Source organism: Nomascus leucogenys, chromosome X (assembly GCF_006542625.1).
Source record: "Nomascus leucogenys isolate Asia chromosome X, Asia_NLE_v1, whole genome shotgun sequence".
NCBI classification, from domain to species: domain Eukaryota; kingdom Metazoa; phylum Chordata; class Mammalia; order Primates; family Hylobatidae; genus Nomascus; species Nomascus leucogenys.
In genome coordinates, this window is record NC_044406.1 from 120,549,773 (window position 1) to 120,577,708 (window position 27,936).

At 41.0% G+C, this 27,936-nt stretch overlaps 2 protein-coding genes and 1 non-coding gene across 13 annotated transcripts in view; 1 reads left to right on the top strand and 2 right to left on the bottom strand.

Moving 5' to 3' along the window:
- Window positions 1-386: 386 nt before the first annotated feature.
- FAM122B (family with sequence similarity 122B) lies at window positions 387-27,466 on the bottom strand. Of its 11 annotated transcripts, none has more exons than XM_030806920.1 (11): window positions 27,363-27,466; window positions 26,344-26,591; window positions 24,045-24,123; window positions 19,816-19,872; window positions 19,459-19,502; window positions 19,321-19,375; window positions 18,966-19,067; window positions 18,280-18,341; window positions 16,695-16,756; window positions 12,634-12,730; window positions 387-2,115 (listed from the first exon to the last, which is right to left on the bottom strand). In XM_030806920.1, the coding sequence occupies exons 2-11, from the start codon at window positions 26,439-26,441 to the stop codon at window positions 2,046-2,048; spliced, it is 726 nt and encodes a 241-aa protein (XP_030662780.1). In that variant the 5' UTR covers window positions 26,442-26,591; window positions 27,363-27,466; the 3' UTR covers window positions 387-2,045. The 11 variants fall into 11 exon arrangements, with proteins under 11 accessions (XP_030662780.1, XP_003272586.2, XP_030662779.1 ...); XM_003272538.4 differs by having other exon boundaries at window positions 387-3,044; XM_030806919.1 differs by having other exon boundaries at window positions 16,695-16,759.
- Window positions 7,161-7,306, bottom strand: LOC115833485. The gene has a single exon (XR_004028913.1). It is a non-coding gene; the product is annotated as a small nucleolar RNA U109 (small nucleolar RNA).
- FAM122C (family with sequence similarity 122C) overlaps window positions 26,645-27,936 on the top strand; it is a 57,033-nt gene continuing 55,741 nt past the window's right edge. The window contains exons 1-2 of the mRNA XM_003272537.2: window positions 26,645-26,679; window positions 27,028-27,100. The gene's annotated coding sequence lies outside the window, so the exon portion shown is untranslated. The remainder of the gene's footprint in view (window positions 26,680-27,027; window positions 27,101-27,936) is intronic.

Sequence of the window (27,936 nt, forward strand, 5' to 3'; positions counted from 1 at the left end):
GTGAGCCACCGTGCCCGGACCCTTTTGCCTGTTTATCTACCCTCATCTTGTTCTAAAAATAATTTATAGAGGCTTATCAATATGTAAAAATTTTAACAAGATAAACTAAATTGAAAACGAGGAGGAAAGATGTATGACCCTGGCAAGAACCAGGGTTCAAATTCTACAAATTCTACAAAATACTCTTGAAAATTTGATTATGTGGAGAGGTTTCACTTCGTTTTGGCAAACAGCCCCAACTTCAACATAGCTATTCGTTCTTTTGTGTTTCTGATATCCTTTTATTCAAACTTGACCTGCAATTAGACACAGAGAATAAACTATTGGGATATAGGGGCAGAAAATAATTATTAATAAGAACAAAGGACAGACTTTTAAAACATTAGTAAATTTTATGCACGTATACACACTTTATTAAATTTGCATTCTAAGATATACACAAGGCCAGCATTTCACAAAACTTCCTATTATTCCAAAAGCAGTAATCATGAAACAGTGATTATATAAGTCAATCAAGCAAAAAACATTATCTATAGGGTTTTATCATATCATCTCTTATACCTGTTTTCAAATAGAAGCCTGAAATATATGATATATATTAGAATAGGAAGAGAGAATTTTACTTTGTAACAATCACTTTTCAAATATTAGACTTTATATAAAAATAAAGGGGTCTTAACAAAGTTCTCATCTGTGAGTTAGTATATCTCTTTATTTCAAAAACAATCCCTGCAAAAACTTAACTTTCCAGTCCATTTAAACAACAGAAACTAAAAATGAAGCTTGGTTTAAATAATAAAGTGAATCATCTTGTCTCCTAGTTCTCACACCATTGGAACAAATTCCATTTCCTGACCTAATTCTATCCCACCACTGAATTTCAAAAATTAATGTAAATACCATCATATTTCAGTTATTTCTTAACAGTGTTAAGTTCGAGCCTAAAAATGATGGCCAAGTGTCCCTTTAAGGCAAAGAAGACAGTAGGTGGATAAATCTCCTGAAAGACAAAACCATCTATTATCATTATAGAGGCAGAACATTTTGACATGATCTTTTACAAACAGAATAGATACACTGCATACCATCGAAGAATTTTTTCTTTATAATGGCATACTAGGGGACAAGCTTCATAATAGATTTATGTAACATTTGAAGTAGAGACTTTTCCCAGATGAGAGCAATACAAGAAATAAAGCCATTAATGGCTGTTATGGTTACAATTTAAAATAAAGGACACATCGGATGCTGTAACAGAACTACTGCACGCTAAGTGATGCTCTCTTGTAATTGAAAGAGAATGGGTTTCCCTTCAAGTCATATGCTATTACTAGTCTTTGAGTGCCTTCAAAGCACATAATCTTCCTTTAAAATCCAAGGATCTTTGCCTTCAAAAGACACAAATGCAGTAGTTTTCATTTCTTACATTCACTTAAAAATGGATTATGATTCCAGCAGGCAAATCTGCATATTAAATATAGACAACCCAACCACAGTATCTGAACATTAAAAGAAATCTATCACGACAGACATTTTACCTAGTCATAAATAACAATAGATTACACTCAGTTTCTTAAACAGCTCACTCAGGAGCTTCCTCTTTTAAAAATTAAATAACTTATGGTACCTCACACTTATAGCACATACACAGTTCATAGCTGAAACAGCTTCTTAAAAGCAGAATGCACAATCACATTGACTTTTTCAGCTCCTAAAAGCTTCTTTGTAGATATTAAACTGCCCTCACTACAAGGCAGTTAGAACAATAACTGGATTCTGATTCTGGCAGCAACACAATAACTAAAACACCATTTACCACATGACAAAACAAACAAATCCGATGACAAAAAGGAATCGGAAAAAAAGCAGCAACAGAAACAGTATGTGGCAATCATACACATAAGGCCCCTCTTCCACCATACCTTATGATATACATCCCTTACAGCATGACAATGTACCCCAAGGCACCTGAGGCCTCATAATACCACCCGAGACACTGACAGCTCCATGGACGCTTTTGTACACAGTGGTTTGTGTGTAAATAACTATTCATTCATTTGTAGATGCTCCACACATCTGGTCAAGGCAGGAATTTCTTCTCCTTGATAACACCACCTAGAAATATCAACAATATTTTATATATTCCTTACGGCAACAGGTTTGAGGAGAAATCTATCAACTGTGGTAGCAAGGTCATAAGAACCTGTGGTGACTAATCCAAGCATCCTGTAAGTCCGTTTACATTCTCAGCACTAAAATCAATGCTCACTTCACACACCCCAACAGCAAAGAAGCAATAAGAGTAATGAAAGCAACTACGTATTTCTTCCCCTCTGTGAGAAAATGGCATAAGCGGCTCAAACAGGAAAGGGAAACAAAATAATGTACTTTAAGCTGATGCAGAAAAATAAAAATTTAATATAATTAAAAGCAATTTATATATCATCATGAAATAAAGAGAGATTTGAAACTATGTAGTCAACAGAGGACAAAAAAAATCTCTCAAGCAAGAGAATTTCTGATCAAATCTGTCGTATCACTGCTGCGGAAAAGAACCATTAAAGGCAATACATATCAGTGCCTTTCTTAAATGTATAGACTCAAAATAGGTGTTTTTTGAGGCACTAAGAAAAAAAATTCCTCTAAGCAATCAAAAATGAGCATTTGAGATTTAATCACTAAATCCAAAATGAGATCAGCAAAACCAGATATTAGTAAGGTCACTAGGCTCACAAAATTGAACTTTGGAGAAGAGAGATGCCAAAGAGTAATAATAGCATCAGAATGGGCGAAATCTGTAAAACTTTAATCCTCATTAGGGATCAAAGTTCTCTGTGTTCCCCACTAAACATTTTATGTAGGAAACAGCAGTTAAAACGTTGAATCAGAAATGGTTAAGTCACTTGGGTGAGAGATCATCCATCAAGATGAACGAAGAGCATGAATTGGAGCATGCTACTGGAGACTCTGCGGTAGCGCTGCCTTTAGCCAGCGGGTCTGAGGATAAGCCACTGCTGCTACTACTGCCATCCAAAATATCTGAACTGAAGACAAAGCAAAAAGAATTATAAGCAAATGCAACTATCAGGGTAAACGTAACATGCAATGACACAGTTTCAAGAGCTCACAAATCAGTAAATCACTTGTAAATAATAAAAAAGCATAAAGCCACAGCAATGAACTACATAATATACTACATTATAAAGCCACAGAAATCCAAAGTAAGACTCTTCGAGGTCCTGTATCATTTGATTGTCCCCCCTGGAGGCACCAGACCGCCCAACCTACAATAAACGTTCCTCGTGACATGCCATGGTTTTCGGGAGGGAGTTCCTTCACTTCACTTCAGCTCAAGAAATTTCTATCCCTATGTTTACCTTCCCATCAGGCTTGGAGCAAGAGGAGTGGTTACTTACTGAGGTAACCATACTTGGACTATCAGAGGTGGACTGCCTCATAGCTCCTCTACTCTAAAACAAAGTCTTTCAACTCCCCTAGAGTTGATCGCTTCCCCATTCCCAAAGGGCCTTCAATTCAAACACATTTTTTAAATGATTTCCCCCTCCAATTCTATGCCATTTATAATTCCTTACACTGTTTCCTTTCTTCTTGCTTTCAAAACCCAAAGGTCTATTTCTAGAAGAGTCCCTTTCTTTGATCCCTTCAGTTATTCTCCAGTTAAGCTTCTACAATGAATAATCTACACTCGTGGTCTCAATACCCGTTGTCTATCGCCTCTTTATCCTGACAACTGGCTCCTGTTCCTATCCTTCCAGTAAAACTCCAGATCTGGACATCAAGAACCTCTAAACCCAGCCCAGGGATTCCTTCCCTATCCAGCCCAGGGGCTCACTGTTCCCAACCATCAACCTGGCCTGACTCATGAATCTGGCTCCATACTTCAGCAAGGAACTGAGAGCCTTTACAGTCTGGCATCAAGCTGCCTTTCTGGCTTTGATTTCCATCAATCCAGCAATAACCTCTATGCTTTATATTTGCCCTGAATTCAATCATTCACTTATTCTAATATTTACTGAGTGCCTGCCAAGTGCAGGAAGCATACTAGATATTAGAAATACAATGGTGTTTAAAAGAGACGTGGTCCCAGCCCTCATTGAATTTACAGTATTGTGCAGGAGACAGACGTTTAAATAATCATGCTAATAAATATATAATTATAATTTGCAATAAAAGTGATAAAGGAAAGATACAAGGGGCTATGAGAATATATAACATGGGTAACCTAATCTAATTCGGAGGAACGAGAAAAGGTTCCCCAGAGATGATATTTGCTATAATCTGAAGGATGAGCAGGCATTAACTAGTTAAGATTTGGGAGGAAGCAAGGGTAGTTCCAGGAATCAAACAAAAGCAGACTATTGTGGCTGGGGTACAGAGAGTGAAGGAAACACAGTGACAGACAAAGCAGGAGAGGTAATTGGGCAGTTTTAGAATTTACACAGACACTTTTTATTTTTGAAAAGGAAAAAAGCATCCAATTGGAAAAGGAATTATGAATCAGGAAACATGGGTTCTAGTTTAAGTTTGGTCACTAGCTCCTTTGAAAAAGCCCATTCCAGTCTAACATGCTCTGAGTCAAAATGTTAGGAGTCTTTAATATTATCATTTTTCTGAATGTCCAAGTTAATGTACTTCTAGTGTTAAAAGTAACCTATGGTACATTAGAAAGTTTCTGGGCCCTGTACTACCCTCAATGAAATGTATCACCCCCACCCTTGCTTCTCTACTCTTCTACTTTTCTTTAAAATGTCATTTCATTCTATTGCTTGTGGATTGTTTTTAGATGGAGACAGACTACAAATAGGCTTCAGAAAAGTAAAAGTAAAAATGGAAACAGTATATTCTGCACTACTCCTACTCTACGCTCACTGCTGTCAAATGCATCATTAATAATACCACTTTTAAGTAAGAAGTTTGGAAATTTTAGCTGGCTCCAATATTTTTTCAACCAAATGGCAAAATGGATCTAAAACATGAATTACTCAAACTACTGAAAGAAAGTTGCACAGATAATCCAAGACATTGGAAAATCAAAAGACCTTTCTATTTGCCTTTGGAACATATGTGATTTTTCCTCCTGCAGCTTTTTGCCTAGACTAATATTAAAATGAATTTACTTTCCTAAAGCACATATTGGCCGGGCAAACGAAGGACACGCTCTTTGCTACTTGGCAGGAAGAAATGGGCTTAGATTAAAACTTGGCCACCAAGCAGATAATCTGAATATAAATAAAGAATTCTTTATTCCAATCACCAGACTTACGGTGAGCCTGGGTTAAAAGATTCCATTTGTAATAAGGCCTACTTGCTTGGGTGAATCCTGTATTCATTCAAAAACACAAAACATGACTCATGCAGTGAAATTTGACTTCTAACACTGCTGATTACCTTAAGAGAAATAAGCTAATTGAGGAGCAGAAAAAAAAAGCCCTGAACATTTTATTTCAGAATGTCTTCCCTATTATTAAAATATAAATATATATAATTTTGTTCATTAACAGAAAATAGCACACTTACTTTAGTCTCCACTGCAATTTAGATTCAGAACTTGGTAAATCTTTAATCAGATATTTTCACTTAACTAAAATCTAGTTTCTGTTTGAATTAATCTGGTACAATTATTCATGGTCATGGAAGCAGAGACTTCACGTCACAAATCACTCATTGTTATTCTATCCATGTCAAGTAAGACTTACATGATTTTTTAACCCACAGCAACATCACTGCACAAAAGTAATTTTCACAGCCTACTATTAAATCTTCCACCAGAGCTTCTAAAAGCAACGAGGTCTGGTCTAATTTGAGTTTATCTCTTCTTTCTTTCCTAGCTTAAGCTCTGATGGAAGTGCTAATGAGCCTTACTTAGACTAATGGCCGAAAGCCAGACAACAGTAAAAAAGGATCTAGACAATTCAAATTGGACATAGGAATCCCTGAATCAAAACTGAACGAATTCGTTCCAGCCACTGAATATACATATTGAGGCAATATTTGAACCACACAACCAAAAGTACTTATGACTTGGCTGGGCGCGGTGGCTCATGCTTGTAATCCCAGCACTTTGGGAGGCCGAGGTGGGCGGATCACGAGGTCAGGAGATCGAGACCACGGTGAAACCCCGTCTCTACTAAAAATATAAAAAATTAGCCAGGCGTGGTGGCGGGCGCCTGTAGTCCCAGCTACTCAGAGAGGCTGAGGCAGGAGAATGGCGTGAACCTGGGAGGCGGAGCTTGCAGTGAGCTGAGATCGCACCACTGCACTCCAGCCTGGGCGACAGAGCAAGACTCCATCTCAAAAAAAAAAAAAAAAAAAAAAAAGGCCGGGCGCAGTGGCTCACGCCTGTAATCCCAGCACTTTGGGAGGCCGAGGCGGGCGGATCACGAGGTCAGGAGATCGAGACCATCCTAGCTAACACGGTGAAACCCCGTCTCTACTAAAAATACAAAAAAATTAGCCGGGCGAGGTGGCAGGCGCCTGTAGTCCCAGCTACGCGGGAGGCTGAGGCAGGAGAATGGCGTGAACCCCGGGGGGCGGAGCCTGCAGTGAGCCGAGATTGCGCCACTGCACTCCAGCCTGGGTGAAAGAGTGAGACTCCGTCTCAAAAAAAAAAAAGTACTTATGACTTAAAGTAGTGCCCTCTGTCTAGAAAAACTAAGGATGAAGTATGAGCGACTCATTAAAACAGTCCAATGATAAAGTAATAACAAAGGTAGGATGTCCAGTGTGATTCATGCTATCACCCCATCTGGCTGAGCCACTTTGTGCCTTGTCTAGTCAATAAGCTGGGTCCTATGAGATTAATGACAGGCAGGTAAATGCACTAGAAATTAGTCACAGCCCTATCAAGCCTAGCACAAATTTTGGTATAAGGTATGACTATAGAGCATCCCCACACCGCTTGCTGTGAGTTAAACTGATATATATGGCATGTTCTCTGGTCTCTACTACAGACATACACATTCCTATTAATTAATGATTAAAACTTATTTTTTGTACTTGTCACATATTCATGAAATTTTGACATGACACATATAACATTAAAAACAGTGTTAGAACCACTAAGACAAATTTAACAAAAAATGTGTTAAAACTATCACATTAACACTGAAGCACGGGGTAAGAAAATTCATGTTTTCCTTTCATAAAAAAGAAAGAGACTATCATTTAATCATCACCGTATGGCCAGCAGCCCTGAAAACTCCTTTATTTTATATAGTATGCTGCAGACACACACGGTCTCACTCCCAACAGAATGAAGAGCAGATTAAGAGCTCCCAACATGCAGAAAGAATCAAAGGTAGACTTCTGAGTTATGCTCAAATTTTGATGTCCATAAGGACTAAATGCAGAATGACATAATTCCTGCCTTGTGGTGATAATGTCCTCCAGATTTGGTTGGCAAAGATTTGGGAATTTTTATTTAGTAAAAGAAAAGAAAAGAAAAAAAAAGAAAAAAGTATGCCTAACTGGACACAAACTCCAAATGGGTCCACACTCAGATTTCAAACTTAATTTATGCTTCAAAAGATGTCAGATTTTAAAGATTGTTATCTAGTATATAAACTTTAATCTAAAGGCTGTAAAAGCCATCTCTCCTTTTGTTGGGTGGGGCAGGGAATAGACTATAAATATTTAAATGACAAGATAACATCTAATGATCTGATCCTTTTTCTGCTCTCTAAAAGATAGAGGGCAGTTGTTTCTGTAGTTTCATTAAAATAGCAAATCATTAAAACCATCCAATGATAAAAGTAATCACAAAACTAAGATATCCGGTTTGATTCATGCTATCACCCCATCTGGCTGAACCACTTTGTGCCTTGTTCAGTCAATAAGCTGGGTTCTATCAGATTAACAGCAGGTAGGTAAATAAACAAAAAATTAGCCACAGCCCTATCAAGCTAGCACAGATTCCTTAGTTTTGTTATCAAGTAGGTTGCCAACCTTGGTAGCAGAAACCAGAACACAGCTGATTCCTATCTCTATCCCCATTTCTAAGAATATGAACATCTGATTCTGATTAATGAAACTACATTAAAGAGATAAAAGAGGCTGGGTGCGGTGGCTCATGCCTGTAATCCCAACACTTTGGGAGGCCAAGGCACGCAGATCACTTGAGTGCAGGAGTTCAAGACCAGCCTGGGCAACATGGCAAAACCCGGTCTCTACAAAAACAGAAAAAGCAGCTGGGCGTGATGGTGCACACCTGTAGTCCCAGCTATTCGGGAGGCTGAGGTGGGTGGATGGCTTGAGCCTGGGAAGCAGAGGTTGCAGTGAGCCATGATCACACTACTGTACTCTAGTCTGAGCAATAGACCAGATCTTGTCTCAAAAAAAAAAAAAAAAAAAAAAGGCCAGGCACAGTGGCTCACGCCTGTAATCCCAGCACTTTGGGAGGCCGAGGAGCGTGGATCACCTGACTTTGGGAGTTCGAGACCAGCCTGACCAACATGAAGAAACCCCATCTCTACTAAAAATACAAAATTAGCCGGGTGTGGTGGCACATGCCTGTAATCCCAGCTGCTCTGGAGGCTGAGGCAGGAGAATCATTTAAACCCGGGAGGCGGAGGTTGCAGTGAGCCGAGATTGCACCATTGCACTCCAGCCTGGGCAACAAAAGCGAGACTCCATCTCAAAAAAAAAGTTTCTGCAAAAGCAGAATCCAGTTTTTGTTTGTTTGGTTGGTTTTTTGTTTTTTTTTTTTTGAGACAGAGTCTGGCTCTGTTGCCCAGGCTGGATGGAGTGCAGTGGTGTGATCCTGGCTCACTGCTACCTCTGCCTCCCAGGTTCAAGCAATTCTCCTGCCTCAGCCTCCCGAGTAGCTGGGATTACAGGCATGCACACCACGCCCGGCTAGTTTTTGTACTTTTAGTAGAGACGGGGTTTCACAATGTTGTCCAGGCTGGTCTTGAAACTCCCGACCTCAAGTGATCCACCCACCTCGGCCTCCCAAAGTGTTGGGATTACAGGCGTGAGCCACCATGCTTGGCCAGGATCCAGTTTTTATATCAAAGAAATAAATCATATTTAAAAATCTCTTAATTATAGGCAAAAATGTCAGCATCATTAGTATATAAGGTGTCCCCAAAGTCTTAGCACAATTTTAAGCTTTAATAACCTCAGAAGTACAGTTGCTGCAAACTGACTAAAAACATCATCTGGAAGTTTATAATTAATGACTTAACTATCTTTGACACTTAGTTTTGTGAATTTTGAGTAACATATTTCTTTTTCAGATTATTTGAACCATACTTGGCTTGTTGACACTCTATGAGTGGCTGTGAATAAAGCAAATGTCTCTTGCGTGAGGCAACAACCTTTTTTTTTTTTTTGAGACAGTCTCGCTCTGTCGCCCAGGCTGGAGTGCAGTGGCACGATCTCAGCTCACTGCAAGCTCTGCCTCCCGGGTTCACGCCATTCTTCCTGCCTCAGCCTCCCGAGTAGCTGGGACTACAGGAGCCCGCCACCATGCCCGGCTAATTTTTTTGTAATTTTAGTAGAGACGAGGTTTCACCGTGTTAGCCAAGATGGTCTCGATCTCCTGACCTCGTGATCCACCCGCCTCAGCCTCCCAAAGTGCTGGGATTACAGGCGTGAGCCACTGCGCCCAGCCGCAACAGCTTTTTATGTTTAAGAATCAAAAGTTGGCCAGGCACAGTGGCTCATGCCTATAATCCCAACACTTTGGGAGGCCAAGGTGGGTGGATCACCTGAGGTCAGGAATTCAAGACCAACTTGGAGAACATGGCGAGACTCCATATCTACTAAAAATACAAAAATTAGCCAGGTGTGGTGGCACGTGCTTGTAATCCAAGCTACTCAGGAGGCTGACAGAAGAATAGCTTGAACCCAGGAGGCAGAGGTTGCAGTGAGTTGAGATTGCACTGCTGCACTCCACCCTGGGCGACAGAGCGAGACTCTGTCTCAAAAAAATAAAATAAAATCAAAAGTTTCCTTCATCACCAATGTTGACGTTCCCAGGGCTCTCCTAGCCATTCATGGGTCTACAGGGTAGGGGAGTAGTGACAAGGAAATAGAAGCCTCACAATAGTCACTGCTAGAGATGGTTTAGGTTGTGCTGCTTGGAGGAGTAAGTGGACAATGAGAGAAGACCCTTCGTAAATACCGCACCTTCTCTTTCCTTTCTTACTTATTTGCATGAACCTGTTTTACAGCATCCTGCACTGTCAGCCAAAGACAATAAAAAAATAAGTCACCTCACCCTGTATGTTTTTAGCTTGGTAAAATGCTGTCATATCTTTTACTTAACTTGGTCACTTGGTTAGTAACTAGGTAAGCAAACCTATTTATAGTCATGTGCCTATTAAAACACACTTTACCATAAAGGTGATATGCACTTTCCACTAAGGATAGAGTTTCATCCAATAGTCCTCTTGACAAGCTTCAGAAGTTTTCTCTTTGCCATCATCTACATACCTGGAAAGGCACTCTGTACCAAAATTAGCACACTGAACTAGCAAGGACAGACAGAGATGAGAGGAAAAGAGACCATGGGGCTGAAAATAGCCAGAACAATCTAAAAGGCATCTATCTGTTTCAAGGTTAGAATAGTACTGATCAACAAGACTAACAAACTAGAATAATCTGTGACTTCTTAGTCAACTAGAAGTACAGGTTATTTCACACGAAACAATGAATAAGTGATTTGGGAAGAAGGGATCACCCATCCTTATAGCTTATAAGTGGCTTAAACACTCCTTCCGTTTAAGGGGTATGATCTTGCTATTTTTAAAGTGAGTGCCCTCATGGGCTTTTTAAAAAGAACTTCAGGCCAGGCACGGTGGCTCACACCTGTAATCCCAGCACTTTGGGAGGCTAAGGTGGGCGGATCACCTGAGGTCAGGAGTTCAAGACCAGCCTGGCCAACATGGCAAAACCCCATCTCCACTACAAATATAAAAAAAAATAGCTAGGCGTGGTGGCCCATGCCTGTAGTCCCAGCTACTCGGGAGGCTGAGGCAGGAGAATCTCTTGAACCCGGGAGGCAGAGGCTGCTGTGAGCTGAGATCACACCACTGCACTCCAGACTGGGCAACAGAGCGAGCCTATCTCAAAAAAAAAAAAAATCCTCAGCTGTAAAACTCAGGGAACAAAAAAAATTCTGAAAAACAGTACACAATTGATTACACAAGTGTTCAGTGAGTTGATCAGAACATACTGAAATATTTCAAAATATTACCTGGTCACTGCTACTTATCCCTTTCCCTTCCTTCCAATGTGTACATAAGCACTCAAGTGCTCAACTTCAGGTATAGGAAAAGAAGTTAACGTTCTCATGAAAACACTGAAGGCCCTTAAAGACCTAAACTAGGATGAGTAAGATTAAAAAAACATGTGTGTGACTAGACCGTAAGAATCAGGAAATGTTACTATAAAAATGAAACCTTAGCATTGTTATGAAATATTTCATAATTTTCTAAAAGATAACAATTAGGCCAGGCGCAGTGGCTCACGCCTGTAATCCCAGCACTTTGGGAGGCAGAGGCGGGCGGATCACGAGGTCAGGAGATTGAGATCATCCTGGCTAACACGGTGAAACCCTGTCTCTACTAAAAATATAAAAAATTAGCCGGGTGCGGTGGCAGGCACCTGTAGTCCCAGCTACTTGGGAGGCTGAGGCAGGAGAATGGCGTGAACCCAGGAGGCGGAGCTTGCAGTGAGCCGAGATTGCGCCACTGCACTCCAGCCTGGGCGACAGAGCAAGACTCCGTCTCAAAAAAAAAAAAAACAAAAAACAAAAAAACAAATAGATAATGCTAATCAGAGAATACTATGCTTAAGAGAATCCTGGTATCCACTGCTAAGTTAAAAGGACTGGATACAAAATGCAGGCAGAGCAGCTACAATCAATACACATTACCCACAGCCACCCAGAGACTCTTTCTCACACCAGCCAGCAGCTGGCACTGCCACACCATTGGCAACTAATGACAGGCTGACCTAACAGGAGCTGGGAACGAAAGTGAAGGTGTCAGAAAGACATATACATTTCCAAACGACATACTGTTGACTTTGAAATAATCTGTTTTTTTCACATCCTCCATAGAGATTTCCCCTTCATGGGAGCATGGAGTTGAAAATATTTTAAACTAGAATCTCTGGACAATTTTGATGGTAAGGAGTTGGGGGGCAGAAAGCATAATTTTATTGAGCTAAACACCTCAAGTGAAGCTTCTTCAGACTTGAGGTGATGAAAAAATTTTAAAACTTAAGAGAAGCTTCTTCATTCACTGTAATAATTTTTAAAAATCTGTTAGTTACCAAGTCACCATGTTTTAGGACCACATTTCTGGATTCCTAGAGAATGCCATTTACTATGACTTGACAAAAATCTAAGTCAACTGCTATTCGGATTCATTTGCTATTAACGAAGCACCTGTATCAACTCTTTCTAATCTCTTTGCAACGGTGTTTTGAGTTTTGTCAGGTATCTGTTTTATAATATTGTCACATCCCCAAAATAATGATATAAAAAATAAATATTAACAAAATTAAAAAAATATATTTTAAATTATCCCAATATACTTTCAATGTGGCTCTTTTAAAATGGATTATACTCTAATATACTTTTCATTTTATTTCATTTTTTACCATGAACTGAGATCAGACAATTGCGCGGCATCTGGGGATAACATATTGGTAGTGCCTTGGAAGAGTCTCTTGGGCTGACTTTCTGTCTCCATTTCACCTAAAACAGAAAGAGATGATGCTACTATAAAACAATTTTACAAATACAGGCGTGGTGCTAACATAGGATGACCTTTGTTTAACCAAAGCTCAGAATACGTCTTCAAACCACTGCTTAAAACTATTTTCCCATGTGCTTTAACATGGAAGAAATATGCTTCCACATAAACTCAATCAAAAAGTCGGCAGCCCTAAAAAACTTCTCACTCATTATCCACAGCGTGCTATGGACATAGTCACATTAATAGGAAAGTAGAACACTGACTGCATCAGGCAAAATGAAGCAAGGCTGACCACAGTAGAGATAAAGAATTCCCAAATAACTGAAACTCACAGTCAATATTGTATGCTACATGGTTAGCAAGGCCTATTGGTTTTATATATTTTGATACCTGAACACTTCCTGAGATGGTGTCAAACTGGTTAAAAAATGTGTAGTCTGATAAGTAGTGTATAAGTAAAAAGTTGCTTTCACACTATTTAATGAAAATGAAGATTAAAAAGATAAGTTTGAAAACACATCTGTAATCAAAAGCAAATCTTACTCAATTCACAAAACTGGTATTGTACTGACCACCTCAATCATACAGATTTTCTCAGAATTGCTAATAGAAAAACTTTGCACCAACAGGGATAATGCTTAACATTTTGCTACCAGGAGTACAAAGAGTAAAACCCTAAGTTAGAATAATCTCCTTTAAAATCAGGCTCTGATTTTATTTAAAACATACACATTCCTTGGTTCTGAAGCTCTTCATCTGAGCTTGAAAACGGAATGTTCAAGACGATTTAATTCATGAGCCTGTCTATACTCCAGTAGAAAATTAGTAACTTTGAACTTAAAACTGTACAATTAGAATGAAAAAAGATCAAGCAAGAACAAACGCAACATTCATTTTGTCCATGTTATCAATTAATTCATATTATCTTTCCTCTGGGACTATTCTGAAAATTGCTGAAAATCTGCAAAAGTTTTTTTTTTTCATGCTTTAATATGCAGCTTTTAAAAGTTGCTGCTGGGCTTTTGAGTTCGCCTCACTAGCAAAAGACTTTAGCTCTTTTGAGCAAAGAATTCCTCCATCTGCTGGTGTATTTCGGAATAGCTGTAAAACTAAACAACCATACTAATTCCTTCAACTTCCTGCAACAAATTTTAAGTTAGTAATAATAACAATAATAGTTTTATTTCCAACTGTTATTTTCACTTACTGGCTACTGAGAACATTCCTAGGACTACAAATAACTCCCTACAAGATTAAGGAAAGACTGTTTATAAAATAAAACTTATACATTAAATACAAATATTGTCACCATATCAGGAACTATTTTCCAGAGCACACCATCTTTAAGTTGTTTGAAATATGGCACTTTTGGAATCTGTGTATGATCCTATGACTGGAAAGTTTTCAAAGCCACAAATACCTGTTCCCCTAACATTAGAAAAGTTGGTCTATTTATTGGCCCTGAAGGTGATCCACACAAAGAAACCACTTGCTGAATTGCTTTTAAAAGTACGGTTGGCCGGGCGCGGTGGCTCACGCCTGTAATCCCAGCACTTTGGGAGGCCGAGGCGGGCGATCACCTGAAGTCAGGAGTTTGAGACCAGCCTGGCCAACATGGCAAAACCCCATCTCTACTAAAAATACAAAATTATCCGGGCGTGGTGGTGCGCACCTGTAATCCCAACTATTTGGGAGGCTGAGGCAGAAGAATAACTTGAATCCAGGAGGCGGAGGTTGCAGTGAGCCAAGATCACACCACTGCACTCCAGCCTGGGTGACAGAGCAAGACTCCATCTCAATTTTAAAAAAGTTATTGTTAATGACTGGTCTCAATTAAAAAAAAAGTTATTGTTAATGGCTGGGCACGGTGGCTCATACCTGTGTAATCCCTGCAATTTGGGAGGCCGAGGTAGGTGGATCACTTGAGGACAGGAGTTCAAGGACAGTGTTGCCAACATGGTGAAACCCTGTCTCTACTAAAAATACAAAAATTAGCTGGGCATGGTGGTGCACTCCTGTAATCCCAGGTACTTGGGAGGCTGAGCCAGGAGAATCACTTGAACCCAGGAGCCCAGGAGGCAGAGGTTGCAGTGAGCTGAGATTGCACCACTGCACTCCAGCATGGGTGACAGAACAAGACCTTGCCTCAAAAAAAAAAAAAAAAAAAAAGTTATTGTTAAGACTCGTTTAAAATGACAGTTGACACTTGCAATCATGTAGTCATATCCCCAGGAATAATGAATAAACCTGTGTTGCCAGCCAGGCATGGTGGCTCACACCTGTAATCCCAGCACTTTGGGAGGCCGAGGCAGGTGGATCACCTGAGGTCAGGAGTTCAAGACCAATATGCTGAAACTCTGTCTCTATTAAAAATACAGAAAATTAGCCAGGCATGGTGGTGGTGGGTGCTTCTAATCCCAGCTACTCGGAAGACTGAGGCAGGAGAATTGCTGAGCCCAGGAGGTGGAGGTTGCAGTGAGCCAAGATCACGCCACTACACTCCAGTCTGGGCAACAAGAGCGAAATTCCGTCTCAAAAAACAAAACAAACACCTGTGTTGCTTTTTTTTTTTTTTTTTTTTGAGACAGGGTCTCACTCTGTGGCCCAGGCTGCGATCTCGGCTCACTGCAACCTCTGCTTCCTGGGCTCAAGGAATTCTCCAGCCTCAGCCTCCCAAGTAGCTGTGACAACAGCACAAGCCACCAACGCCTGCTTAATTTTTGTATTTTTTGTAGAGACGTAGTTTTGCCATGTTGCCCAGGCTGGTCTCAAACTCCTTAGCTCAAAGCAATTCTCCCGTCTCGGCCTCCCAAAGTGCTGGTATTACAGACCTGTGTTGCCTTTTTAAAGAGATGCCATCAGGTGCCCTTTATAAGCATCTAACACTAGTGTTGACTGATACTAAACTAAACTATTTTAGCCTACTGCTTTGTGGTTCAAAATAAGGTAACTGAGAGCACCCTGTTATATAAAAAACCCTATAGAATTGAGTATAAGGCAATTCTTGCTTTGATGAGGCATAATTTGATGAGGGGGTAAACCTCACCTTATATTTGAGTACACAGCACATTTATGGATATGTTTGCTATGGCATTAGCATATATTTCTGCAGTTTATAAACTATGCATCTCTTTCATATTTAGATAACCGAGAGGCAATTTTTTGAATATATAATGATAATATGAATATATGAATAAAACTGTTATGCAGTATAAGAAAATATAGATGTATCAAATAACTCATTTACAAAATTGAGAATCAGCAGAGCAAACATTTGGAAGGATACTTTTGAGTTTCCCTAGAACACAAGAGAGCAATGCTGCTAGCTCATTTCAGACAGGAGTTTTAGTTTTTAATTCAAGCTTGGCTAGATATAAGACCAGAAGCGTGATGCTTATCTTTTTCTTTTTCCCCCCAGCTTTACTGAAGTATAAATGACAAATAAATTTATATATATTTAAGGTATACAATGTGATGATCTGATGTATGTACATACTGTGAAATGATGATCACAGTCAAGTTTTTTTTTTTTTTTTTTTGAGATGGAGTCTCACTCTGTTGCCCAGGCTGGAGTGCAGTGGTGTGATCTCAGCTCACCATAACCTCCATCTCCCAGGTTCAAGCGATTCTCCTGCCTCAGCCTCCCAAGTAGCTGGGATTACAGGTACCTGCCACCACGCCCAGCTAATTTTTGTATTTTTAGTAGAGATGGGGTTTTGTCATATTGGCCAGGCTGGTCTCAAACTCCTGACCTGAGGTGATCCACCTGCCTCGGCCTCCCAAAGTATTGGGATTACAGGCGTGAGCCACCGTGCCCAGCCCACAGTCAAGTTTTTAACACCTTTTGCTTCACCTAGTTACCTTTTGTATGTGTGTGGTAAGAACACTTAAGATCTACTTTCTTAGCAAATTTCAAGTATGTGACACAGTAGCATTAACTATAGTCACCATGCTGCTACATACCTTTTCTTTTAAGAGGACCAAGAACACTGGGTCTAATGCACTTGACTGGACTCTGACTTCTCCTGCTTTGACGAAAAAACAAACAGGATAATGTGAAGAACATCCAAGATGCAAGATAAAACAGCAGTCCAGCCCAACAAATACATAAATAAAATGGACAATCATATCAATAACTGAAATGGAAAATTCTTCTGTAATTGAGTAACTGAAATGCCAATACATGATTTGACCCAGCATATGGCAACCTGGAATAACACAGCATTTTAAGTCATTTAAAAAATATTCTATATGACAAAATACCCCCAACAGTTTAAAGAAAAAAAGATACCTTATTTAAAAAGTATTTTGGGGCTGGGCCGCAGTGACTCACGCCTGTAATCCCAGCACTTTGAGAGGTCAAGGTAAGCGGCTCATCTGAGGTCAGGAGTTCGAGACCAGCCTGACCAACATGGTGAAACCCTATCTCTACTAAAAACACAAAAAATTAGCCAGGCGTGGTGGTACATGCCTGTAATCCCAGCTACCCAGGAGGCTGAGACAGAAGAATCACTTGAACCCGGGAGGCAGAGGTTGCAGTGAGCTGAGATCGCACCATTGCACTCCAGCCTGAGCAAAAGGAGCGAAACTCTGTCTCAAAAATAAATAAATAAATAAATAAATAAAGTAATTTGGATTTGACTGGTCTATGAACTTTAACATTTTTTCCTTATTCTTAAAAAGGATGTATTATTGTGGGGGCTGTGTGTGTTTCCCCACTAAATATAAATCAGCATTAAATTCCCTCTAAAAAACTCTGGGGCCGGGCGCTGTGGTTCACGCCTGTAATCCCAGTACTTTGGGAGGCCGAGGAGGGCACAAGGTCAAGAGATCGAGACCATCCTGGCCAACATGGTGAAACCCCATCTCTACTAAAAATACAAAAATTAGCCGAGGGTGGTGGCACATGCCCGTAATCCCAGCTACTTGGGAGGCTGAGGCAAGAGAATTGCTTGAACCTGGGAGGCAGAGGTTTCAGTGAGCTGAGATTACACTACTGCACTCTAGCCTGGCGACAGAGTGAGACTCCATCTCAAATACAAAAAAAAAAAAAAGAAAAAACTCTGGTAAAATGTTAATGGTAGATTATAGGCAGTGGGTATATGGTTGTTCACCGTGAAATTCTTTCACTTTTGATGTCTGAAAATTTCACAGTGAAATATTGGGAAAAAGAGTTAATCTTCTTTTTTTTTTCGAGACAGAGTTTTTGCTCTGTTGCCGAGGCTGGAGTATAATGGTGCGATCTCAGCTCACTGCAACCTCCGCCTGCTTGGTTCAAGCATTCCCCTGCCTCAGCCTCCCGAGTAAGTGGGATTACAGGCGCCTGCCACCAGGCCCAGCTAATTTTTCTATTTTTAGTAGAGACGAGGTTTCACCATGTTGGCCAAGCTGGTCTTGAACTCTTGACCTCAGGTGATCCACCAGCCTTGGCCTTCCAAAGTGCTAGGATTACAGGCGTGAGCCACCGCGCCCAGCCACAAAAAGCTAATCTGAGAGATAAATGCAATGAATGGCACTTCAACCACATTTAAAATTCAAGTTTGCTTACCTTGAAAATCGTCTTGGACTGGGAACTGGACTTGGTGGCAATCCACTGCTGCTCACAAACATCTGTAAGAATGGTGAGAAACATTACTAGAAAAAACACATTCAATATTAAAATAGTTCTAGCACTACAGTTTTCTTTCTTTTTTTTTTTTTAAGACAGGGTCTCTCTTTTGCTCAAGCTGGAGTGCAGTGATGCGATCATAGCTTACTGTAGCCTCGAACTCCTGGGCTCAAGCCATCTTCCTGCCCCACCTTCTTGATGAGCTAGGACTATAGGTGTGTGCCACCATGCCCGACTAATTTTTTTGTATCTATTTTTTTTTTTAATGTAGAGATGGAGTCTCACCATGTTGCCCAGGCTGCTCTCGACCTCCTGGGCTCAAGTGATCCTCCCACCTTGGCCTCCCAAAGAGTTGGGATTACAGGTATGAACCACCATACCAGGCCCACAATCATTTTCAAAAGGTTCTTTTCAAAATGACAGAAACAGTATCTTTAGAATTGCTTGGCTGTGTGTCTCATAACTAAATGACACATATATATGTATATTTTCCAAATTACTGCTGTAGATTTTCATTGATTTTCCTTCAAGGCATTGGATACTTTAAAAGTGGGGTGATTTGTATGTGTTTTAGAGTAAACAGCTCAGTTTGTGAAATAGACTTAATATCTTGTCAATTATCCTACCTTTCCGAATCCCCTGGTGGGCGAAGGTGCTGGAGAAACTGGAGTGAAGTCAATTCTCTTAGGAGAATATAATTTCTCCGGCTTGTCAAAATCACTATCACTCTGTAAACATAAAGTGTCATCTCCTCATAATAAATTCAGCACATCACAGCTCTTATTTACTACTATAACACACCCAGATTTTCCAAGGAGAAAGGTATAGACTCTAATATTCTGCTGGAAAAGCAGAGATCAAAAAACAAGTATCACTTTGGAAGTAGAAGGGGAAAGAAGTGTGCGAAAAAATTAATGAAGCCAGTGAACAACATAAAACTTTCTAGAAAATGAAAACCAAACAGACATGAGCAAACTTTACCAGGCTCAAGCTCTCATCCCATGATTGGCTTATCTGCATTGCCGTTTGCATTTCCCTAAAACAAACAAAGGGAAGGGCCGTCAGTGTTTACAAACAAGACACCTATTAGGCTAGGCCCTGCTCTTGCAAAGCACTAACCTCTCATGTGCAGTTTCTCTGTTCACCATATCCAGGCCTTCTTCCTGCAAAGACAAACATATATGCTAAAAAGGCAGGATCACTGACAAAATATTAACTCTTCCACACACTGTAATTTTTATCCACATAGTTCTCTGCTTCAAATAAAATAAAAAGACTTTTTCTACCTCATTGACATAATCACAGTAGAGTGGAACATTCATGCCGCTTGTATATTTTATCTGCACGCTCCAGAAGAATTATGATCTGTCTCCAACTAACCAGAGTTGCATCCTAACTCATTTCAATATCTAAATCTTTAAAATAAAAATGTAAAATTCAAAAAATTTCCAATCTGAGCTAGTAAGTAAAATTTACCCTTTTGATCTGATGCAGTCTGCTACTAGGAATACGATTAGGTGAGGATGACAGCAACTGGAAAGAAAAAGTAAACATTTACTATTTTCTGAATCACAAAGCAGCAGTCTGCTGTCAGTACTGGCGTACAACCTCTTCCTAGGTAAGTTTTCATATTCTTCTTCAAAATTTAGCTCTTTAGATCACTGAACATTAATGCACTAAAAGCAGTACATTTAGTCTTCAAAAAGTACACCAGGTGTCCAACCTCAAAGCGCCATCTGTTGCTAGACAGACACTGACTTCAGCACTTTTCCCAAATGAATGTGAAGCTATGTAAATTTAGAGAAATAAAGACTATGGGCCTTAGAAATATCTATTATCCCATTTATCTAAAATAAAGAACAATATGAGAAGGGAAAGAAAAAAAAACACCAATGCTATTAATTTTTGTTATCAATGCAGCAATGGGGGAAGACAGGCTAATAAGTCTAGTATATAATATTTTGTCTATGATTGATGATTTTCAAAAACACTTTAGAACTGCAATAAGGAGGTTTTGCTTTCACGATCCAAATCCATTCTAAAATCTCATCATATGCTATCACTACAAATCTTACTAGTTAACAAAAAACAATTTGGAAAGACAAGGTGTATCTTTAAAATAACTGATGCTTTCCCTTAGATCATCATTTTTTAATAACACAAAGCAGAAATGATTTGGACGCCAAATTAGGTTCCTTGACAATAATTACAAGCTGGTCACAAACTGTAAGACACAATTCATATCAACAGGTCTTAGAGAGTTCTAGTAGTCATAATATAAACAACTACTATTTACTCTATAACGAAATGCAAGTGAACTTGTAATACTATAAAACCAAATAACAACTATCCTGTTTAAGAGGCCCTATGCTATTAAAACTTATTTGAATACTAATGTAGTGACCAGTATAAAATAGTGATAAAATGCTCTAAGTTTCTTTTTATTTTTTTTGAGACAGAGTTTCGCTCTTGTTGCCCAGGCTAGAAGTGCAATGGCATGATCTCTGCTCACTGCAACCTCCGCCTCCCGGGTTCAAGTGATTCCCCTACCTCAGCCTCCCGAGTAGCTGGGACTACAGGTACACGCCACCACGCCCAGCGAATTTTTACAACCATTAAGGGAGACTGGAGTATAAGATAAACGTATTTCAGTAGAGACGGGGTTTCACCATGTTGGCTAGGATGATCTCGATCTCCTGACCTTGTGATCCGCCCGCCTTGGCCCTCCAAAGTGCTGGGATTACAGGCGTGAGCCACTGCGCCCGGCCACTGGTGAACTCTTAATAAGATCATTTAGAAAACACTAAGCTACAAGGCAAGCAAATATAGCAGGAAGACTCTCCAACAGAAGACTGTGGAAGAGAGCACAGATGTGTCAGTTAGGGAAACCCAAGAAACTGAAGAAGCAGTGAAATGATCAGGAAAGCTGACATGAGGATGGCCAAAAACTAACTGGGGAGAAAGTCAGAAATTTACATGCTACATTTACATAATATACAACTTGACAATTTTAGACAAAACTGGAAAGTAGACCAGAAAGAAGAACAGAGCAAAGCTGTGTGTAGTACCAGAAACAACAGGGCAATGTATCGGCTTAAAGAAAAAAAAAAAGAAAAAGCCAGAACTCCAAGGAGGTGCTGGCTAATGGGGTTAAATAAAGCAAAGAGGTCAAGGGGGATAAGAAGCGAGGCCCGACATTGGCGGTTAAGTGGGTCCTGGTGACTTTTGCAAGAACAGTGTTTTAATGGAGTTGTGCTAGAAGCAGCATGATTACAAACTGGCCAGAAATGAGGAGACAAGGAATTAGAGGCAGTGGAGTGTAGATTATGCTTTGAAAGAGCTTGGAGAGGGGAAGGAAAAGGGAAGGAGAGACCTATGAAAAAGAAAAGTTTGTTTTCCCCCATCAGATGCGTGAGTCTGGAGAAGGTGGAAAGAAGAGAGCCTGTGAGGAATAGGGAAAAGATGTAAGATAGAGAGGAGATGATAGACCCAGCAAAGCAACAGGAGAGTCAAAAGCATATGAACCACTGGGGAGAAATGCCATATGTGAAGCTAAAGGCATTTCAAGGCAAAGAAAGCTGACATTTACACAAGATAGGTGTCTGTCTTCTTTGTAAAGTAAGAAGGGTCATCTGCTCAAAGTAAAAAGTGGTTACACTGGAAGCGGACAGAATCTTTTAAAAAAGTGAGAATGCTGCTTTGAAGAATATCATGGGGCCAGAGGCACCTTAAATCCAACTATGTCCCAAAGAATTCATCTTCTTCCCCTTCAAACTACCAATCTCTACTCCTACTAAAGGCAGCGCCAACCCCCGGTCACCAACATACAAAATTTCCATCACTTGGAGTCTTCCTTCTCTTAGTCCTTATATCTAATCAGCTGGTGAGCCATGAAGATCCTACATCTGCATATCCAGTCTATTTCATTTGTCAACACCTTACTCATCACAGGTTACCATGGGACACAGATAAACGTATTAAGATTTACAGCACATCCTGTGATAGAGTGTATATAGTGTAATGAATATTATGATAGTCGTGGAAGCCTACCCAAAGGAGATATAAGGATTAAACTGAGTTTTGGAAGACCAAAAAGCTAGAAAGGAGAGGGGTAGGAATGAAAAGATGCATCAGGATCAACAAAGAGCAGTGAGTCACCATGGCCCTTTCAGAAAACCAGGTATTTCAGTGAGAGATGAACCTAGACCACGGTTGATAAGAATCTTCTCATCTTACAAAAGAGGTAAGTGAAGTGTAGAGAGGCAAATTCACTTTCCCTTTTTTCTATGCTACTGTTATCAGGAGCATGGCTGTATAACATGTATAAACATTTTTCATATATCCAGCAAAAATAAGTAGTATTTTCCAGTGTCCTCAGAGAAGGAGGTGAAATGAATCAAACCTCCAGATAGCTAACATTTCCCCCTGTAAGTATTTTCAGCCATTTCATTTGGGAATCTTTCTACAATGTGTTCTATTTTTCCCTTTCTTAAACAAATTATACCAAACAGAATTGCACTGGGAGATCTCTACTCTAATCCCAGTTCTACCACTTACTAATTGTGCAATTCTGAGCAAGTGACTTTTAACGTCTTGAGTTTTAGCTGCTGCTTCTTTTAATTGAGAAAAATATCTTTGCCCTCCCTATTTCATAGGGGCTGTTATGACAATTAAATGTGTGAAAGTACTTTGTAATATGTAAAATACTATACAAGTGTAGGTATTACTAGAATTTATGAATAAGTTAATGACCCAGGTATCCTTAAGAACATAAATTATTATATGATTCTACACCAGTGACATGCTTGGGGTGTACTAACAGGCTCTTAGCCCTTATACTAATTAGCCACAAACTAATTTTTTAAAAACGTCTGTTTTTCAGTTTTTCCCTCTCCTCCCTTGCTAGCAGCTATTAGTATACTTTTAACCAAAATGCATCTCTTCTAATTTGCTGCTTCTTACACACTATTGGATTGGAAGCTTATTATAATTGTGCATATATTTTAGATGATTCAGAGGTCAGAGGCTCTCCTATAAATAAACTGATGAACCTCTGTGCACAGACTATGGAAATCTAGTTCTGCCATTTAGGGATGTATCTTCTTTCATCTCAGATGTCTTCCAGAGAATTGAAGCTGCTGGATAAGTGAGTTCTACATGTGAACTGCTACTATATAAAAAACCTCATCATAATTTCTCCCAATGCGACCAACTAATAAAGCAATCCCTGACAGCTCTGGCTATAGAGATCAGTCACAATCAGTAACTCTTCAGAGAATATAAATACAAGCATTTTAAAGGAGTCTTCATTTTGGAAAACCAGCATTGTTTAACAGGTAAGTGTCAGAAACAAACACTCTGCTACCTTTAAGTGATTTGTGCATCCTACGACAAATGAAGACCACTGTTCTCAGCTATAATTAGGAGTTAATCCTGACTTACCTCACAAGCCTGATGCAAGTAGTGACAAATAATAATGAACAATTTTAAAAAATACAAAGTCACACAGCAAAGAAAAATTTTTAACCATGTATCCTTTTGGTACCAAAAGCTGAATGGCCACAGCATAAGCAGTAAACAACGTAAGTAAAATCAATCTTTTCTTTCTTAAACAATTGTGCACAGCACATCATTTTGAGACAGAACTCCATTTCAAAGTATTTTCCCCAATCTAAATCACTTCAGATACTTACTTCTATACTTACCAGGCTGTGACGGCTCATAATTGTTGTACTATTCCTCCGAGTTCTAAGTGTGTAAGGTTGAAAAACCTGTGAAAGGTCACTAAAAAAACAAAAACAAACAAACAAAAAAACAAAATTAGTAATGTTTTCTAATGGAAGATCTCTTTCAAATACATTAGCATCAGTTCTCTAGTTAACAACGAAATCTTCCATGGCTCCTCATTTCATACAGAAAATGAACTCCTCACCGTCCTCTCTGCAGAGCTTCCCAAGTGGTATGCTGTAGATTACAGGTTTGCAGAGATACTGATCTCAGTGGTCGGGGGGCAGCTGGGAGAGGTGATGCAGGCGGAGCTCCAGACTGGTTGACTCTAGCTGCTTCTGGTCAGAGCTACGCCCCCAAACCGGTTACCACCAGACCTGAGCAGCCTCATCTGTTTACCCCAGAGAACCAATGAGTACTGTTTTTTGTGTTTGCCATGATGCAAAAAGGGGTGAGGGGCATTGTTCTACAATACGAGCTGGATCAAGACATCTCCCCCCTCACCCTAAACATGTGTCCTACCTTTGAACCCTGCTGTTCGATGGAATAAACATAGCTGAGATTGTTGCCCCTTCTGCCTCAAATGCTCTCCCTCCTGCCACCATCTATTAAAATCCTTCCTGTCCTTCCACATCCATCTTGAATGCCATACCCTTCAGTGAAAGCACGGCACAAACCTCTCTTCAATCCACAAACGGAATGCAATCACTCTCTCCTTTGAACCCAAAGAGTACACTGGGAGATGAGATGCTTCTTGAGACACCTACTTTGTCTCTTAATTAAAGAGAAATGTGGATGTGTCTTAAACCCATTGGTAGAGAGGTGTTTTATTAATCTTTGTATAATATCCCTGCAGTGCCTAGCAGAGGGCAATGCCCACAATAAGGATGAGAATTCCAGAAGGATTTTCAGAATTGAATTGCACTGGGCTTTCAGGGACCACTGAGATCACCTAATTCAGCTCTCTTAATTTTCAAATGAGAAAACGGACTCAGAAAGGTTAAATGACTCATTCGTGATCATAGCTAGTTAGTGAAAACTGGGACCAGGCCTGGTCTCCTTGCCCCTTCTTGTGTCACATCATGCTATGTTTTCAGTGATTACTTAAATCATGATTCAAAAAACAGTAGGTTTTTGCTACAATAGTCTAAATACAGGTCAATAGAATTGCTGAAGTCCCTAGCAATTGCTTGCTTACGAGATTTCAAAAGACAATCAGAAAAAAACCAGTTTATTGTTATAGTAACCAAAATAAATGCAGGGCCAAGGACAGCAACAGGAAAGCAAAAAGTCACTCCTACATTCCCTCAGTTTCAAAATTATATTTAATAAATGAAAAAGTCAACCTGTTTTTTTCCCCAAAATATGGATGTTATAATCGGTTCAACAGCAAGGATTATCTCTTTCTTTGCCTTCACTGTGCTTGATTAATATGTTTTTGGCTAATTGTACTCTCATCTCCTTTTTTGGACTAATGCCATTTCTACAGGGTCTCGCAAATCGGCTCTCTACCTAAGATGAATTGTCTTCCTATAAAAGTGAAATACAATAGGCTCAGGAGGTGAGCCAACCTAACCTTCTAGTACTATAACAAGATGCTACCTTAAAATAGACCCTCGATGACTTATTGACATGAAAACACAAGACCCTACCACTGAAAGTGAAGAGTCGATTCTCTCCACCGTTTTCTAAAACCTGCCTTTTCACTAACCCTAAGCTACAGACCACCCTTCTTTTTCATTCACTGCAATGCATTTCAAGCAGCTTTAGAACCTGGAAACATTAGGGCAAATCCAAATCACGTACTACGATGTGAACATACCACTTAATTACAAGTTATTAGATAAATTGTGATTTATTAAAGTAAACGTCTGTTAATGCCAGGATTCCTAAACTAAGCTTAGAAATAGCAGCTCTGAGAGACAGGTGTCAAGTTGCACATCTAGTTCCAGGGGCTTCATTCGATCTGACATTCCCTGGTGTAAGTTAGTCGGGGCAAGCAACCTGTCAGAAGAGCCAGAAGCTTTCTGCAGTTCCTTTTACAGTGGGACAACATGGCCCCAGGTGGGGGGGGGCCGTTTCCTCCACACTGCCCAAAGTTGGAGATTAAACTTTCACTCCACCTTGGGACCCAAGTCACTGTCAAGCAAACAAGTCGCCACCCCCAGGTTGAAGAGCCCAAATGAGCTCAAATGTGCACTTTAAGGAAGGAAGATTGCTTGCATGGGGGCAAGGAGCCCCTGAATCCTGTACTCCATCCTCCCCAACCCTGCTCACCTGAGCCCATGGATTAGGGGAGCGCTGCTGGATCTCCTCAGGGTTCCCCCATAAGATGTGTCAGGCTCAAGGTCCAGCTCCATTTTCTCCTGAGCCATGTCAGACTTGCAGGCAGGCACAGCGGGCAGTGCTCAGCTCCTGGTGCTTAGCTATGGACTCCCAAGACTCTCACTGCAGGACTGAGCTGCTGGGGACTGGCAGCTGGGGGCGGGGGCTAAGGGGCGGAGGCTTGGGGACGGGGGCGGGGGCTGGGGGCGGAGAAAAGTAGGAGAGGAGGAGGGAAGGAGGATGATGATGAGGGAGGATGATGGTGAGGCAGGAGAGGAGGATGAAGAGGTAGTGGTGGAAGGTGACAGAATGAAGGAAAAGGATGGAGGAAAGAAGAAGGATGGAGGGAAAACAAGGATGGAGGGAGGAGGGAAGAGGGAGGGAAAAGGATAGATGGAAAAGCAGGACAGAGAGGATAAGAGGAGGAGGGCAGGGGGGAAAGGGAGAGGAAGGGGGCGGAGGAGGGAGGAGAAGGGAGAGGGCAGAGGGGAAGGACGAGGACAGAGGGTAAGGGAAAAGAGAAGCGCAGGGGCGGGAAAGAAGGAGGTGGTCTGGGGAAGAGGAGAGAGGAGGGAGAAGAGGAGGGGGAGGAAACTAGGCAGCGGCGGAACTCATGCTGCTATCTTTCCGGCTGAGGACCACAAGCGGGGCCGGGCTACAGATGCTGCGGCTGCCCGGGCAGCGCTAGCACCGAGGACCTGACAGTAGGGTAGGACCCGGCCGGGCGGCCTTGGCGGCTCCGGCTCCAGCTCCCCATGCTCGGGGACCCGGTCCAGCCCCCCATGCTCCCGGACCCGGTCCCAGAGGCTCCTCAGCCCTGGGATCGGTGCTTCTCCCCTCCCTGCCCCCCTCCCGCCTCGAGGACAGGTTGGGGGTTCGGCCTCTCAGCCGCCGCCGCGGTGCCTCCTCTTCCTCTCTCGGGTTCTAATGGTCTGGGGGAACCCGTTGGGGCCAAGACCAAAATCTACAACCTGCAGTCTCTTCCGCCTCCCACGCTTCAGAAGCGGGAACCTCCGCGGGGCCAGTTCTTCCGCGTCCGGGCACCCATCGGGTCCTGCGCACGCGTCCAGCGGCCACTCCAATGGGCCCGCGGGCACGGAGCGTGCGTGGGAGCCCCGCCTCGAAATCCGCCTCCAAAGGGGAGGAGCGTTTCCAGGGGGCCCGGCGCCTTCCTCGATGGCATTGGCCTGTGGACCCTGGCGCCCAATTTTGAAAAGAACCAATAGTTTGGAAATGCTGGAGCATCAGCTTTCAGGAGGAGTTTGGGCAAATACTCATGGGAAATAGAGAAAAACATGGGATTTCCACGTTATTTCACTCCTAATTTGTACGCTCCGACCTCTGTGATCCCCACTCATGCCTTAAATCCCTCGATTTTGTTGGTCTTTGTCTGGAGGGGCTGATTTCTTTTTCAGATCATCCATTGGGATGCACTAGACAAAAGAGAAGTGGGAAAACAAACGCAATAGGTAAAAATAAAGCGAATATCATGACAGTTCGTATAGCTAATGAGAAACTCAGCTCCATTTTGCAAGCACCTTTATT

Excerpts from the sequence above, each read along its gene's own strand:
- FAM122B (XM_030806915.1), bottom strand. The coding sequence starts at position 26,441 with ATGGCTCAGGAGAAAATGGAGCTGGACCTTGAGCCTGACACATCTTAT. Across the intron at positions 18,342-18,965 it reads CCACCAGGGGATTCGGAAAG|ATGTTTGTGAGCAGCAGTGG; the intron begins GTAGGATAATTG and ends CCATTCTTACAG. Across the intron at positions 16,760-18,279 it reads AGTCCAAGACGATTTTCAAG|CAGGAGAAGTCAGAGTCCAG; the intron begins GTAAGCAAACTT and ends TTTTCGTCAAAG.